The sequence below is a fragment of the Vanellus vanellus genome (assembly GCF_965231255.1).
Source record: "Vanellus vanellus genome assembly, chromosome: 12".
NCBI lineage: Eukaryota > Metazoa > Chordata > Aves > Charadriiformes > Charadriidae > Vanellus > Vanellus vanellus.
The window spans coordinates 14,878,081-14,895,012 of NC_138917.1; the positions used below are offsets into that span (position 1 = coordinate 14,878,081).

General features: G+C 41.3%; 1 protein-coding gene across 1 annotated transcript; it reads right to left on the reverse strand.

The window, feature by feature from the left end:
- Nucleotides 1–1,053: 1,053 nt before the first annotated feature.
- Nucleotides 1,054–13,715, reverse strand: DNAJA2 (DnaJ heat shock protein family (Hsp40) member A2). The gene is made up of 9 exons (XM_082489490.1): nucleotides 13,537–13,715; nucleotides 10,602–10,661; nucleotides 9,398–9,621; nucleotides 6,653–6,733; nucleotides 6,212–6,345; nucleotides 4,473–4,669; nucleotides 2,632–2,776; nucleotides 2,330–2,457; nucleotides 1,054–1,825 (listed from the first exon to the last, which is right to left on the reverse strand). The coding sequence occupies exons 1-9, from the start codon at nucleotides 13,612–13,614 to the stop codon at nucleotides 1,637–1,639; spliced, it is 1,236 nt and encodes a 411-aa protein (XP_082345616.1). The 5' UTR covers nucleotides 13,615–13,715; the 3' UTR covers nucleotides 1,054–1,636.
- Between the last annotated feature and the right edge of the window lie 3,217 nt (nucleotides 13,716–16,932).

Below are 16,932 nucleotides of genomic sequence, written 5' to 3' on the forward strand. Positions count from 1 at the left end.
AACCTGAAGTTTTAATAAATGAAAATAAAGGTTCACTAGATGAGAATGCCACAGCATAAGAAGTCAATACTGAGATACGGGTCAAACAGTGTTTATTCTTGCTTCAGTTTTAGAGTCTATAACAAGGCTGTTCAGCAACACTCAAATGCCAATGCCTGCCCAAGCACATGGAAACCCTTGGATTTTGTCCCTCCAATCTCAGTGGTAAAGTGTCAACAACTATCTGAGCAATAATTAAACACGTCACACTTCAGATTTATAAAGAAAAGTAGAGGCATCTTTCAACTTCTTTGCTTCAACGGGGAGAGAACCTTACTATAAAGAAGCAGTGTACCAGCCAAAGGTCATGCACAGTTCCTTAACATTGTAACAAAATGCTTAGATAACTAACTGCACCTGATAATTATTTAAGGTCACATTTTTGCTTTGTTGTGGTATTTTTACTAATTAAAAGCATATAAAAGGGAACAGAACTGAAGCTGGAAAGCTTAAAGGTCTTAATAGTTAAAACAAAGTGCAAACTACTGCAAAAGCAACAAAACCATCTACATTTAGTATGTTTCCAGGTCAAAAGTTTTTGTCAAGTACAATACTAAATTTCTTTACAAACTGTGTTTAAGCAACTACGAGTTGCCAGGCATCATATTCATTTTTACAAAAATTTTTTTAAAAACTGGAAACATTTCACTGGGAAGTCAGTCAGGCTGAATCAGGCTTTGGATTGCATTCAAAGGCTAAGAGAAAGGCACCATTATTTTGGTATTTAATCATCTTCATTTAAAAGGTTTTGTTACCTTCTGACTGAACTCAGATAGCCTTGTGTTTTCTTCATACAAAGGGGACATGGCTGCAGCCTTCCCCCTGCCCATTTAGTCATATCTCATTTCAAGAAAAGACTTCTATATGTAGCACACAAAAGTCATCCAACTGCAACCTCGTCTTAAAGCAGCTTCAGCCTCCCTGTGTTTATGAAATGTCTACCATCTACACAGTCTCTTTGTACACAGAATAGGTAAAGTCACTGGAAAAGTAAGAGTTACAAGGCAAAAGAAATGTATTATACACCAACTGCTTTTATTTAATTTCAGAAACCGTTCACAAGATGGTAGAAAAAACTTACAACCACTTCTAATTTAGTCTTCCATTGTTCCCAGTCAGCTCTAAACCCATTATGTGCAAAGCCCATTTACCATGCATCTAGATGATAGATACAGGCTATGAAATTCTTTATTCTACTTGTAGCAGCTTATGCAGGTGCAGCCAAATATCAAGCCTCAGGACAAATTGTACACAAACTTTACAATGTAGAATTTGAATTTAAAATATGAAACTTAAAATCTACACAAAACTGGTAAAAATCAAGCACAGATACGAGGACAAACTTAAAACCCATGTGAAAAGGAGTCTCGTCTTCCTTTCAAGTGCTTTATTCTGCTACACAGTCAAAATGAAGATGTAAGCTTGTGGTTAGTTTAAATTACACTCTGTAGATACTATAGACCAATTTAAAAGTTACACATACAGCAATAGATGTCCATTGGTTCATCTGGATTACTTATACAATCCAGCTGGATTGTTGAAAACAAGTCAGGCAAAATTTGAAAGAAAATCCTTGTGCAACTTTTTAGACAAACGTTTACTGATGGGCACACTGTACCCCAGGTCCATGATGGCTGCTTTCTTCATCAGAACTATCGTTATAAGCTTCACGTCTCTGGCCACCACCTGAACCACGAGTGGTATCAAATTCCTGAAGATCTACCTCTTCTGCATCACCAATTACATTGGGAAATTCTGGTCTAGCTGGCAGAAGATCTTCAAGTTCCTGCCCCAGAAAAAAAGTGTATTCAGTACTGCATCTACAAATGCTAAATAAAGCGAGCAGTTTCCCACAACTTCAAGACACCCTCTCAGAGCAGGTTTGGGTTACAAGTCTAAGCTGATGTAAACCCTGAAAGGCACACTCATTAAAAAATATATGAAGTATTTGTATCAACTGGAAAACACCACTTAAAGAGAACCAACAGCTCCACATATCATCAACCAAAAGTGCAATCAGTAAATACAGTTGCACTCTGGAAACTTATCACACAGCAGCAGGAAGATTTCTTCCTCCTGCCTTTATCTGCCCAACATCTGCACAGCTCTTAAATACAGGTTCCATAAATTCCTATTTCAACGGGTATTTTCAAGCTACATGTTGCCCATAAACAACGTTAAAAGAATAATTGTACTTACATCTAAATTTAAGCACTGAAAGCAAGCACATGAGGTACAACACATACACTTTGCATATACTGTCCAATAAAACCACCACATTTATACTTACTGAAAGCTTTTCTGGGCTAATCCAGTTATTTTCAGGAAACTGAACATCAAATTTAATGTAAAGATCCCCCTTCTCAAAAGGATTGCGATACTGTGGCATTCCTTCACCTCTGACCACACGAACACAACCTGTAATTCAAAGAGAAGTAAGCTGGAGAGTGCTACTTCAGAACAAATCTTTCTCTATACAATTCTCTTCATTTCTCTAGCCTAGGTTCAGGTAACAGGAGAACAATAATGGGATTAAAGTGTTCAAGAATCACAAAAGCATAGGCAAAGAAGTCCTTATCAGGTCAAGCTTACCTGGTTCAATTACTTTTCCAGGAGGATATTTAACCACAATCTGACGTCCATCAAGGTGCTTAAATGTGAACTGAAATCCACACAGTGCTTCAACCAGTCCAATCTTGTGCGTCATATGCAAGTCATTCCCATCCCGCTGGAACACCTGAAAAAAAAAAAAAGAGGGAGATACCTTTTCTAATCCTATAATCATATCTCCACAAGACTCATTATTTAGAATTCATTATTATTTATTCTTAAAATTCCATGTCAGAGCAACAGCCTTTGTACAAAGTTAACATGATTCTGTTGATTCAAATACCTTAATACGCTCAGAAAGTTTGTGCCTGATGAAAGCGTCATCTAAAATAAGGCAAACCACACTATATACTATGATGAAGGCCTGTGTAGCAGCAGTCCTCTCTTACCCCAAGATATCCTACACAAGCAACCTATACACAAAGCTTTTGACAGTTTGACACTACTTCCCCTGCACCAGAGTACAGAAAACCCATCTTTGTTTCTCAACATTTAACTAGTCATCATGCATACCTGCTTCAGCTAACTTTATCTACAGCAGGGCTCTCATCATTTAGTCCACAGCTGTCATAACTGATCTTGAAGCCATATCACTCAGAATTCTTAAATCACAGTAAATATAAGCTTTATCCACTAGCAAAACCATGACTCCCACCTCAAGGGAAATTTTAAGACCACTAAAAGCTTCACTAAAAGTCAGTCTAGTTTTGCTCACTAGGACACAAGGTACAGTATTTTTCTGAATTAACAACACTGTAAAACTAGATGTAGTTCATTAGAAGATTAAAAAGTGGCATCCACCATCTGGAATTCAATGCCATCATGACATGACTGTTCTGTAAGCTCACTGACTGTTTCTCCCTTACCATGGCCAAGATCAACTGCAGTGCCACATTTCAACCACTATTACAGATGAAAAAAGAGAAGAATGTGTAAGAGTTATGCAAAATTGATTGACAAATTAGCAGTCCTTGACACAGCTTTGAAAAGCTTAATGTACCTAGTTTTCAGATAACCAACATGATATCCTTAATACGTGACTGGAATTTAAATTTGTGCCCAGTGCTCCTCTTTGTGTCACAGATCTTACCACCCCACCCCCCCCCATTCGATCCAACACTTTTCCCAGAGTATAGGACACAAACTATTTCTTATTTCACCATAGTAATACCTGGCCTTTCTAAACAAAAGCATTCAGAAAAAGCAGTCATCTCAACTCTGCCTTTAAGCAGTTTTAACACAGAGAAAGATAAATTGCAATATTTAATTCAGAAGTGCAGTGTATACTCCAGCATACAGTAAGCATAAGTCTTAGCAAACTAGTATAAAATAATCATGTTTCTTTGTTTTGTTAAATCAATTGGTAACGTCAGCATTCTGTGTTATATTTCCACAACCACAGCAGCAGAGATAGAAGGCACCATTTGGGGATTTTAATAGGAGTTCTCTGCCACATCACAAGACATTGACAAAGAGCAACACCAAGCATGTTGTTAGTGTCACAAGCAAAGCAGATTGAAGTTAACATCCTGAATGGCTCTTCACTGCACGTCAAATTCAGCCTGAGCTTACCCAAGAAAGCTACCTTTTATTAGTATTAGGGAGCACCAGAATCTGCATGTCCTCTGGCTACAGACTTGCAAAGATTTTTCTGGCTCACCATGAAAGCCACATTGCTTGCTATAAATCTATTGAAAGCTATTCACTATCTCTCCCAGAGCTGCAACCATATGAATTGCTTTAAAATCAACAGCCATCTACATCACTTAAATATTAAAAGACTAGGATAAAAGGCATTTAAAATATAAACTCAAAAGCATTACCTCATTCTCCTTTTCTTGGAGTAAGAGGACAATATCGCCTGGTTCCACACCTGGAGCCTGATCTGCTTCTCCACTGAATGTGATTCTTTGCCCATGTTTCATGCCTTTGTCTACATGGACCTCAAGTATTTTTACCTCTTTGATCACCTTCTTCCCTTCACATTTTTTACAGCGGTCTTTTTCATTAATTACTTCACCTAAAGAAAGACAAATTTTGAGTTCAGAGATTTTCTCTAACTCCATCCAATTCTGAAGAAAAACTGTTTTAAAGTAGGCTGAAGAATACATGTAACACAACTAGTGATTTAGATGTTGCTTTATGAATTTCTCATAAGAAGAAAGCCAGGCTCCATTTACCCTATCTGGAAGAGGGGAAAAAAAAAAAATAAATGGGGGCATACAAAGATACACATAACCTTCAAAGCTGTCTTATCAAGGATTTTGAAAGGTGACAGTGCTTTAGAGGAAGGCAAAACAAGACTTTGTCTATAGCTTTTAGTGTTTCTTAAGCCTTAGACTCCAGTATCTTTACCATTCAACTTGCTACTTAAAAAAAAAAAAAAAAAAGCACAGCCTACTTTTCCATTCCTTGTTATGCTGGAGAATGACAGCTACAAGAGAAAGGATCAAGGCTAAAACCAAACTGAAGCATCCCCCCTCCCTTAAAAGTCAGAATACAAATTTCAAACTATTTCAGTGAATTTGGGAAGCTTAGTTCCACTTATGTTAACAACAGTGAAAAAAGGATTACTGGGTTCTGTTCATTGACAGCCACATTTTGCAGTACGCCACCACCACCAAGTACTATGTAAACGCAGCCAGTAGAACTAGAGAGTCTTGCACACAAAATGGGGGGAAGATAGCTAGTCAAATCACAGTTTCATGCAAGAGCAATATACGGGTTTTCCCCATGGAAAGGATCTAACCTGTTCTGACACATAAGTGATTTCACTTTTATACTCTCAAACTGAATAGTTTTTCACTTTTTCAATAGTTTTGTCTGTTACCTCTAGGAAGGCAATTACTTCTTCCAGCAAACTGAAGGATGACTAGCCAAAACAGCTTAAATTCGCTGTTCTACTTCATCTTTATTTTTGAAGTAAGCTATTGTCTTTGTACAAGTCACCAAAATATTAGGCCACATGCACTGTACAGTTTCAGTAAGTGTTTTGACTAGTCACAAAGCACAACTCTCTGCCCTTTCCAAGTATTGTGAAGAGTAAAGTCATCCACAAGGTGATGTTACTACTCTGCAAACTGCAGAAGATCTGCACTTCACGCGATTCCTTTTTAGATCACGTGCTGAACTTGTTCCCCCAAACACGGACAATTCAGCAAAAGGTATCTTCTTAATTTGAAGAAGATAAAATCCAACTTTAGGTTACCATTTTTAACTTAAACCTGTCCTTGGACATTAGGAGACTGCAAAAGACAAAAAGCTCTTAAAACAACAAAATCTTGTTTTTTACTTTAACACAAGAGTAAGTAATATTCACATCTAAGTGTTTTTAAAAACAATCAATCCCTACTGTTCAAGCTTCCAGGCTACATTTCAGTACCTTATAACACTGTAAATCTTGCCGTTGTTCCGAGTAAAGTGCTTTCTCCGTGTTGACATCAGATTGAGACCGAACTGACTAGACAGGAGTGAAACTGTCCTGAATAAGTTCCTCCTGAGATTTAACCAGGAGGCTGAATCCAGCTAAACGCATTTAGTAACATGGAATAGTTTGGCCTACCTTCTCCGTTGCAGTCAGAGCATACAGACTGCATCTGCTGAACCATTCCAGGAGCCAGCTGTCTGATCATGATACGTACACCTCTACCCCGGCAAGCATTACATTTCTGAACGGCTCCAGCCTTCCCTCCCTGCCTAGAATAGAAAGCACCAGTTGCATGAAAAGCAAGTTTTTCAGAAACACAAGACAAAAAAATCCCTACATCAGTAGGTTAACATGCCTAATTGCACTGCCAATTATAATTAGGTTCTCTCCCCCCTCTTCCCCCCAAACAAAGCCCTTGAATAGTTCCAGTTCCATCAACGGTATCATTCAAGTTCAACAATTTTCTAGTCTGAAAGCAGGATCCAGTAAGTCATATACAGATAACGATCTGACACAGGAGATTACACTATATGCCAACAAAGCAACCAGAGAACTCAAAAATATAAACAAACTTACCCATTACATGCACTACAAAGGACATTCTTGCTAAGTTGTAGTTTAGTTGTCTTTCCGTTATACAGATCTTCTAAAGAGACTCTACAAAATAAAGCATTTCTCCTGGGTTATCACTTAACAACTTACTTTCCCCATGTAATTAAAATACTCACCTAGGACAAATTAAAGAAAAAAGATCTTCATAAAAAGACTAAACCTGCTACGAAAATAAGATTTTAAAGCACCATTTTATCTATCACAAGGAGTCATTGAAAACTATTGCACACATATTAATAAACGCATGTAATCCTGAACATGGTTTCACAGAAAAGCTGTAATTTAATCAGAAGAAACCAGATAGGTTTGCTTGTGTTTCTTAATAGAAAACAAGCTGATCTAGCGTTTTAGATTTTATTACACAGTCATAGCTGATTTTATTTTTTTTTTTTTAAGTTCTACCAGGCAGGTGAGAAACAAACCTCTCTAGACAGTCCTGACAATATTTATAGCAAGCATCTGCAAGAATACATACAGAATATTTATTACTGTATTGGGCTTCCCACAAGAGATCACAGAACAGCAGGGATTGGAAGGGACCTCTGGAGATCACCTAGTCCAATCCCCCTGCCAAAGCAGGGTCACCTGAAGCAGCTTGCACAGGATCACATCCAGGCAGGTTTTGAATATCTCCAGAGAAGGAGACTCCACAACCTCTCTGGGCAGCCTGTTCCACTGCTCCGCCACCCTCAAAGTCAAGAAGGTTTTCCTCATGTTTAGATGGAATTTCCTGTGTTCCAGTTTGTACCCATTGCCCCTTGTCCTGTTGCCGGGCAAAGAGTCTGGCCCCATGCTCTTGACACCTGCCCTTTAGATATTGATAAGCAGTGATATAGACTCTCTCAGTCTTCTCTTCTCCAGGCTAAGCAGATCCAAATCCCTCAGCCTTTCCTCACAAGAGAGATGCTCCATTTCCTTGATCTTCTTCACAGCCTGCTGTTGGACTCTCTCCAGTAGTTCCCTGTCCTCCTTGAACTGGGGAGCCCAGAACTGGACACAATACTCCAGATGTGGCCTCACCAGGGCAGAGTTGAGGGGAAGGATAACCTCCCTCGACCTGCTGGCCACGCTTTTTTTAATACATCCCAGGATACTATTGGCCTTCTTTGCCACAAGGGCACATTGCTGACTCATGGTCAACTTGTCCACCAGGACTCCCAGGTCCTTCTCTGCAGAGCTGCTCTTCAGGAGGTCAACCCCTAACCTGTACTGGTGCATGGGGTCATTCCTCCCTAGGTGCAGGACCCTACACTTGCCCTTGTTGATATTCATTAGGTTCCCTCTGCCCAACCCTCCAGCCTGTCCAGGTCTTGCTGAATGGTGGCACAGCCTTCTGGTGTGTCAGCCACTCCCCGCAGTTTTGTGTCATTAGTAAGCTTGCCGAGATTGCACTCTGTCCACTCATCCAGGTTGCTGATGAATATGTTGAACAAGACTGGACCCCAGTACTGACCCCTGGGGAACACCACTAGTTATAGGCCTCCAACTAGTCTCTGCGTCGCTGATCACAACCCTCTGAGCTCTGCCATTCAGCCAGTTCTCAGTCCACCTCACTGTTCACTCATCTAACCCACGCTTCCTAAGCTTGTCTATGAGGATGTTATGGGAGACAGTGTCAAAAGCCTTGCTGAAGTCGAGGTAGATAGACAACGTCCACTACTCTCCCCTCATCTACCCAGCCAGTCATGCCATCATAAAAGGCTATCCTTGATTTCCCCTTGGTGAAGCCATGTTGACCAGTCCCAATAATAGTTTAGATAGTTTAGTGGGGAGGGCTTAGCATGTGCCCAAGGCCACTTCATTCTTTAGATTTGTTGTAGATTGTTCATGTTTCAATTTTTTTTAGAAGCTCTCGAATACACCATCAAACTCCAGTAACTTTCATATATTGATAGAAGTTGCTGAAGACATTTACTGTTTCTCCTGAAGGGGTTTGCAAGTGGATAGAAATTTCAACTCGACGTATTGAGAAAAGGTTGCCTGGCATCAGTGTTTACAAATAACAATAAAACCTAAGCTAATGAATAATATAGCACGCAGTACTAGCTACTAAAGTAAGCAAGCTTGTAGAAGTAAACAGACTTTAATAAGCATGGTTTGCCAACCACAGGAAAGATGCAGCTTAACTTAAGTTAGAAAGGACCTGCTCAGGAAGCAAAAAGCCAGTCATGATTGCAAACAGAGATCTACAAAACACAATTAGATGTGATATTCAAGCATGGCCTACAGAAACCAACGAACACAAACCCACAAAACACACCACACGCTTTTCCATTAATTATGCAGTTCAGCTTTAGTTCCAGCTGGTACTACACTATGAATGCAAGTCAACTTAAGTCTTTCCAAAGCCTTAGTACCTCTTCTTTCTTAAGAACACAGCTAATGAGTAATTCTTGGTTGTTGAATGCTTTTTCAGATTAGAACTTCCAAACATAATTATGGAGCAAACCCAAGGAAAATAATGCTAACAAAGCACATACAGGCTAATAACCAAGCAAAGCAAAATATTAGGTAGTCTATAAGATTAACCAAACATGAAGAGTAACTCATGATGACTGCCTTCTGGGCTACACACGCCATGCAGGTCTGAAAAGTATGTGCAGACTGCAGAATATCTCAGCTGAGAAGCATATCAAGAATTTAAACTAGCAGAGTAAAATACTGATCAGGAAAGCTTAAAAGTACAAATTACAGTATCAAGATACTCACTTGAGCGGATGCATCATATCTTCTCCTCTTCTTCTACCATTACGACTTCTACTCTGACCACCCATGAAATTGAACAATCCACCACCGAAGATATGGGAGAAAATATCGTCCATTCCACTGCTTCCACCGCTACCTTCTCGGAGACCCTGTTCTCCATATCTATCATATAACTCACGTTTCTCTGGATTTGACAATACTTCATAGGCAAAGCTTATTTCTTTGAACTAGAAGAGGAACAGAGTCAAAACAGTGCATGATAATTTAGAACTTCAAGGGAACATTTTCCTACTGTCTCTTGCCCAGCATGAACAACCAATAAAGAAGGTACACAACAGAACAGTTTTCCACCCTTGTTCTAATATGCAAGACTTAAAAGTCAGACTTGGGCTTAGTTGTGTTACCTCTTATCATAAAATATGACATCTTATTGCAAAACTTCATTGGCTTTGTTCTTTACCGTCCCTAGCATAAGACAGTTTTCTTACAAACAAAAAAAATGCAACCAAAGAAGGAAACCCCCATGCATGTAATACTGCAGTAGCCAACAGGCAAAAAAAAAAATCCAGTTACATACTAATGGCAAAGACTTCAAGCTATGTTAGACACTTAAAATACACTAACAATTGAGAAACTTACTAAAATGCATATTAATGTGTTTGTCCTCAAAACAAATGAATATCTTTTCACAGTCATTTCTGCTCACCTCAACACAACCATTAGAACTTCAGTTCTATTAAAGAGAATTAGCTGAGTCAACTTAATTGACATTTTTTTAATTGCTATTAACCTAACAAATCTAATTCAGCCTTCCCACACATGCAGTTTGGTTTATGCTGCAGCAGTTTCAAGAACTTCCCTACATACATTTTTCCACGTTGGAAAAACTTGGAAAACTGACTCTCTCTCTTTTTCAAGTACCTATGTAGATGCCAATGCCAGCTGACATCATCTTGGCAGATGAAGCAAGGCAGTTTTTCCCCTCAGCATTATCTTCTCAACCAATTTAACTCAGCCAAATGCTACATTTTTTCCCACTAGGTACACTGGTAGATTTTGAGATTGGGAAGAAGTAGACAGGACAGGGTTCCCTCTCACAATTATTTTTGAACAACTTGTAACAGCAAGGCCTCACCACCTGTATTTGGTCCCTTAGATGCTACTGCAATATCAAACTTCAAGAGTTAAAAAAGAAAAAAAGTCTTACTTTGTCCCCTGCATTTGGATTCTTATCGGGATGGTATTCCTTGGCCAGCTTTCTGTATGCCTAGTTGAAAGAGGTACAAAATTAGTTTAAGTTTTTATTAATCAGTTACTTTTTTGAGAAACTCAAGTGGTGTCTTCAGGAAGAAAGGAAATCCTAATAAAGCAAACTGAGAAAATGAGCGTTTTGAAATTAGTCACACATTGAAAGGACACAAAAAATTCTGACATTGCTATATACATAAATTAATTACACTTGGATTTAAACACAACTATAGCACACAATAGATAGAACTAGTTTTCCTGCTTATCTTCATTAACTTACAGGAAGAATCACATCGGACTTTCATTAAAATTACTTACTCTACAGAACACACTCAAAACCTACAATAGAGAGTTTAAGTTTCAACCCATTTGTCTTTTGCCTCTATCACAGCAATAGGTTAACAACAAAATGGCTGCCTCAGCTTCTCATTCACTTTATCAGTCAACCCTCACAATAATCATTTTATACTTCCTTACCTATCAATAATGGAAGATTTTATCTCACTTTGAATTGAGTTACATGTGCAGAACTGTACAGATCATTGGTTTTATTTAACTTCAGTGTTCCAAACCCGTAGGAGGAATAAGTACAGCCAAATCTCCAGAAGAGATTTTTCAGAATGCCTTCTTTTTTTGACCAGTACTTTGATGCTCAGGATCAGCACTTTTTTTCTACAGCACTACTTCATCTGTTTTGCTTATACTTTAGAGATCAAAGCAAATAACAGGACAGGCAGAGACTTTTTCTACAATTTGAGTTTTTAATAGTAAAGACCTTAACTCTTCCCCACTCCACCTCAACACCCCCAGTAACAATCAGGGGACAAATATTAATAAACTACATGGTATACAGTCTTTTTTTTTAATTATACATATAAAAAAGCTACAGTGATGCAACTGCAAACAACTGAAACACTTGTTCTTAGAGCAGATTTTTCAAAAACCTCTATTTCTGTAGAGCTGAGCATCTAAACTAACTCTTTAGAACTACAGCATTAGGAGAGCTTTATACACAAAGCTTTACAAAGATCACAATTTTCCATTTTGTACTGGAACAAGTAAGATTCCTTTTTTGTATCTGCACAGTTACTTCTCTTTACTGATTATCTTGAAATACTCTGTACTTCTGCATGCAGTCAAGAAATAAAGTTTGATAAGGAACTGATGAAATAAAAATAGAACACTGATACTACACGCCAAATATTCTAAATGACAGCAAGTGTAAAGAACAAAAATCACAGGTCTTATAGGACAAATTACCCATCAGTAAAAAAGCATAATCTTCCACAAACCTACATATTCTGTAATAATAATGGATTTTCTCCACATATTTTAAGAAGTCTAACCAAGAAAAAAAACAACACTTGGAACACTAAACCAAAAACCTACATAACATCATCTAATCAGGAAAAAATGAGCTTGCATAGTGATCTTTCAAAAGAGAGCGCACTTATGTCTTTGCTGATAACAGCATTCCAGTTTAGAGCAATTCTTAAGGCTCCCCATCACCCAAAAGGAAGCTACCATTTTTTATTTAATCAGAAACAGATCCAGAATCAAAGTCTACACTGGCACCATATTATAACTTAAATAAAAATTAATTTAACTAATCAGTGTTAAAGCCTGTTCTCTCAGCCACTTTTGACTAAGCTATTACTTGTTTTCACTTTCCTACACTGTTATACAGGTTAAAATAACAGATTAATAAAGCATCCACATGACCTCTCAGTGACAATACGATATAGATGAATTTCTTGCTGTTGCAGGCAGTTGGAAACTTTATATTCCACAATAAATCTGATCTATAGCAAATAATATTAAGCAGCACGGGTTATCTGAGTGGGAAACTGCTGTCAGTTTTTCACTCTTACAGGACGCAGATACCTTTAAGAGAATTCAGTAAGAAAAAAAAAATATTCTACTTGATTGTGGTTGGTATACCATCTCCTCACCACATGCCTTCCATCTCTAACACTATTTCAACACTGCAGTTGCCTGTCCCTGCACAAATTAGGCTACCACATGCATGATGGGTAACGCATGGTTGTTAATACCAGCACCACCCATCAGCGGAAGCAGGTCACTGCTAGTAAACTGTCTAGTTAATTATCCTCCCTCACGTGTAAGTGGTCATTAAGACCTCTTAGAAAAAAGTGGTTTATACACTACAGAATGAAATGGACGTAGTGAATTGTTACACTGATGACCTGGCTCCAAGTTTTCACCTCGCTTCTTTGTTTACCTTACCTTGTCGCTTTCGGCCTGGGAGGGGTCAAACATGTGAGCGAAACGAACCCCCGCTAAGGTCTACACGTGGGGCGGACAATGGCACCAGTTAGAATCTACTGGTCCTTCACGAGGATTTTTACCCCCAAGAAGCCTTTCACCGGCTGCGAATACCGCTCTGCCGCGCGGGAGGGACGCAGCGCTGCGGGGGCGAGACGAGCGGGGGCGAGACGAGCGGAGCCCCGGCGCCGCCCGGGGCCCAGGCGGGAGCCGGCGGCGCCGGGCCCGGGACACGGGGAGTAGGGCCGGGCCGCCTCCCCCCCTCCGAGCCCTGCCCGCGGCCTACCCCGCTCCCTCGCCGCCCGCCCGCAAGCCAGGCCCCAGCGGCTCCGCGGCACGGCCTACCTCGGCGGGCTGAGGCGGCACCGGGGCGCCTTCACCCGGCGCCGCGCCCTCCCCCCCCGCAGGCCTCAGTCGGGCAGGCCGCCGCCTTCAGGCCACGCTCCCCGCGGCCTTCCCACGGCCCAACTGCCCCTACCGCCCGCCGGCCCCAGCCGCCTCCCGCCTCAGCCGCCCCGCGAGGCCCTGCCCGGCGGCGAGCCCGCAACCCCCCCCCCCGCGCTGCCGCCCGGTCTCTCCGGGCGCCGGCCGCCGCCCCTCCCCCGCACCTTCTTGAGCTCGTTGTCGGAGGCCCCAGGCGGCACCCCCAGAATGTCGTAGAGCTTCGTATCGGCCACGTTCGCCATGGCGGCAGCGGGCGGCGGGCGCAGGCCGGAACGGGCCGAGGGGCGGCGAGGGCGAGACCGGGAGCAGGACGAAAGCCGCCGCGACGTCACGCGCAGACGCCCCCGCGTCACCACGCCGCGACGCGGGAGGAGCCCGCCCGCCCCCTGCGCCCTTCGGCGGCGCAGCCCCGCCCCCTCGGCCCACTTCGGGCACCTGACCCAGTTCCGGCGCGGCGCGGCAGGGGGCGCTCGTGCCGGGATGAGAGGGCCTCGCGCTGCAATCGCCGCGCGCGCGAGGCGGGAAGAGGCTGAGGGAGGCGGGCGCTGCTGAGGCGGGCGCTGTCTGCCCGGACAGGGAGGACGTGTTAACCAGGTGCTGGCAGGGAGGAGCGCTGCATACGACGACAGTATCGTCAGGTTGCCCCCCTGACGTTTCGGGGCTTGAAATGCCGAGGCCTGTGTGCGCTTCCGCGGAGGCTCCCACCTGGCGCGATTTCTCCTGGCTCCTGAAGTACGTGACTGGAGTTTATGGGGCAAGGGGCAGCCGTGCACCAACTTGCTGCTTAAACTCAAGCACCAATGTATTTTTCTTTAGGGATGTACTGCTAAGGCCTCAGTAGTTATAAATAGCATTGGTACCCATCTGCTCTGTTTTTATGTTTTGCTCCACTTCTTGAGATCTTAAAAAAAGCCGTAGTTGCTATGCTAAGCTTAAAGTGACTCACAAGAACAAAGTGTACTTGAGTGACACAGGGGCCCCGAGGACCTAACTAGACAGACAGGCAAATAAAAAGCCCGGTTGTGTTTAATTAGAGGTTTGTCTCTTAAAACTTGGCCAGGAGAGCAGCTACTGAGCCTTTCCTCAGGTGTGGTCTCTTGGTCGTTAGCCCCTCCTTAGGCAGGGGCTGCTGGAAGGCTCTAAAAGCTGTGGCAGGTGCCTGACTGAGGAAGAGGGGATTGGGTGTCTATAAGGGCAGAAAACCAAAACCAGCTTCCTGGCTTCTCCATGGGTAACCCTGGGGCATGCCTCAGAGACAGTGCTCCCTGAGGAAGAGGTAAGTAAGGCTGAGCCTTGAGGAGAGTCTGCTGGCAACAGATTATTTACTTGGCATATGAGAGAGAGCAGAAAAGGCACTTTGAAGTGAATCACAGATTTGTGGGGCAGAAATTTGAACAGGCCCTTTGCCTGAGGGGAGCAGATCTGTGTGTTCTAAGGCTTCTTCCCTCACTGTTGTAGGGGAACTCTTTATCTTTAGTTCCTTGATACAGCTTGTAGCTGCAATGGTTGTGTTGGGAAATGCATTGTGCTGGTGGGTTCTTTGCTCCTTCTTAGATTGGTGTTTATTTGGCCCTAAATTCCATTGTTGTGTTTATTCAGTCTGGTATAATCTTATTCAGTAGATGATGGTAATATCTGCCTCCGGTGTTGCAGGTGTGGCAGCAGTTAAGAGCTTCAAAGGAAAATGGAGACTAGTTTTGGAGGGAGAAAACTAGTGTCGGGGCAGAGAACAGCTATTGGAAAGGCAGTCCCATAGACTATAATTATTAGTCTGGATCAGAGATGTGCAGAAAGAAAAAAAAACAACTCATAAGGAGAGGTATGTTTCTTTGGTATTCTTGAAGGTTCTGTGAACAGCCTTTGGTAATTGCATGGTTTAATGTATGTGGCTAAAGCCAATGAGGCTTCACAATTTAGTTTATCTGTGTTTTGCACTACTTGGCTTCATCTTTCATTTTATTTTGCAAAGGCTGAATTCAGCTATTCTAAGAACTGCTTGGCATGTGTACCTGGCTTGACTATTTTGGATTGTGCTTGCTTACAGATTGATATGTTTCTGGGGAAGATTTTTTTTTTTTTCATACAGGATTTTCTCTTGGGTGGGTAGTCAGGTAGGAAGAAAAGTTAGGATTATGTGGAGGAACACTTCTTTGACCTACAAGTCAGACTTACAGTTTTAGGAGTTAAGCAAAGTCAGCAAGACTGATATAAGCAGTATTTAAAGTACCATAGGATATCATTTATGTGTCTTTGCATTTAAAAAAAAAATAAATCTAAAGACCTGAGAATATGAGCTAGCTCAAACCAGTGGGGTGCCATTCGTATCTATGCCTGTAGGGATGAAGTTTACCAAAAGTATGATTCAGCCCAGACTTACCTGTCCTGTGAGCTGAATAGCTTGTTTGCACCTCAACCCATAAAGAATCACAAGCTTGAATGATTACCTTTTTATTAAATTAAAATGCAGGTGAATAGCAAGGTAGAGTTTCCTCTTCCTGCATACTGCTTTTACCATCAACTTGTGAGTTGTATGGGCAGAATGTGTTAGGCATGCAACTGAAATGTTGTGTCCTCTCCCACTTTTTTGGTTAGTATGTGTACATTGTCTGTGTTTACTTTTTATTCCTTTTTCCATTTTTTAATTATTTTTCCTCCTCCAGATAAGAGCTTTATCATTTAGTTTCTAATGTTATTATCACACAATGTGATGAAAAGCCGTTGCTATATGAAGTTTTGTTTGGTTTTTAAATAGACTGCACAGTTCTCAGCTCTTTGAGGTATTGTCTTGGCCTTGCACAGGCACTGAAAAGGATCATTCAAATTCAGTTCTTGTTTCAGACTTTTTTTTGCATTTTTTATACAAAAGAAATTTAATTTCTTTTTTAAGATGATACATTTTACAATGGTTCCTTAGAAATCAAATAGGCATTGGTTATGTTTATAGCTGGAGAATGGGAAAGAGATCAGTTTCACGTTACTGCAAAAGTAAAACACGGCCCCTTCAAGTTTATTTATCAAGTTATTTTAGGTGTTTAACATGGTCTTAACACAAGAGTATGAGCAGGCATCGCTGACTTCTGCTTAAATCTAATACTATACAATCAAATTTATATTAAAAAAGTGTTTTGTTTAAATAGTCTTGAAGTTACACTGTAAAAAAAAAAAAAATTACTAAGCCTATATGGCCATTGTTTTGAACCTTTTTGGTATCAATTTTCATCAGATAAGGCAGTTGATGTATTGTGCATGCTGTCTGTCTGATTTCTAGAGCTTTTCAACTAAGGAAAGAAAGCAAGCCAGTAAAGAACAAAGAAAGAACCTGAAACTTGTAGAGAATTTTAAGACTCACTAACTGAAGAGCCTGTTAGGGAGTGGGCAGCTGCCTGTGCTGACAGGTATAGAAGGCCCAACAACCAGGACTTTTGTGCCAGCTAGCTGTTCCCTTGCTGGTCAGGAGGAGCACCCTGCCTGCTCCTACCCCAATTCTCCTGACCAGGGAAGCAGGCTTGAGTTTTGTGATATGGTCAGAACAATAGGTTTGGTGTATTGTCGTGCCCCAG

Bases quoted from the DNA above. Each gene is read 5' to 3' on its own strand.
- DNAJA2 (XM_082489490.1), bottom strand. From the start codon at position 13,614: ATGGCGAACGTGGCCGATACGAAGCTCTACGACATTCTGGGGGTGCCG. The intron at 2,777-4,472 runs GTAATGCTTTTG...TTTTTTTTTCAG, and splicing joins TCCAAGAAAAGGAGAATGAG to GTGTTCCAGCGGGATGGGAA. The intron at 1,826-2,329 runs GTAAGTATAAAT...TTTCTGGGGCAG, and splicing joins TTAGCCCAGAAAAGCTTTCA to GAACTTGAAGATCTTCTGCC.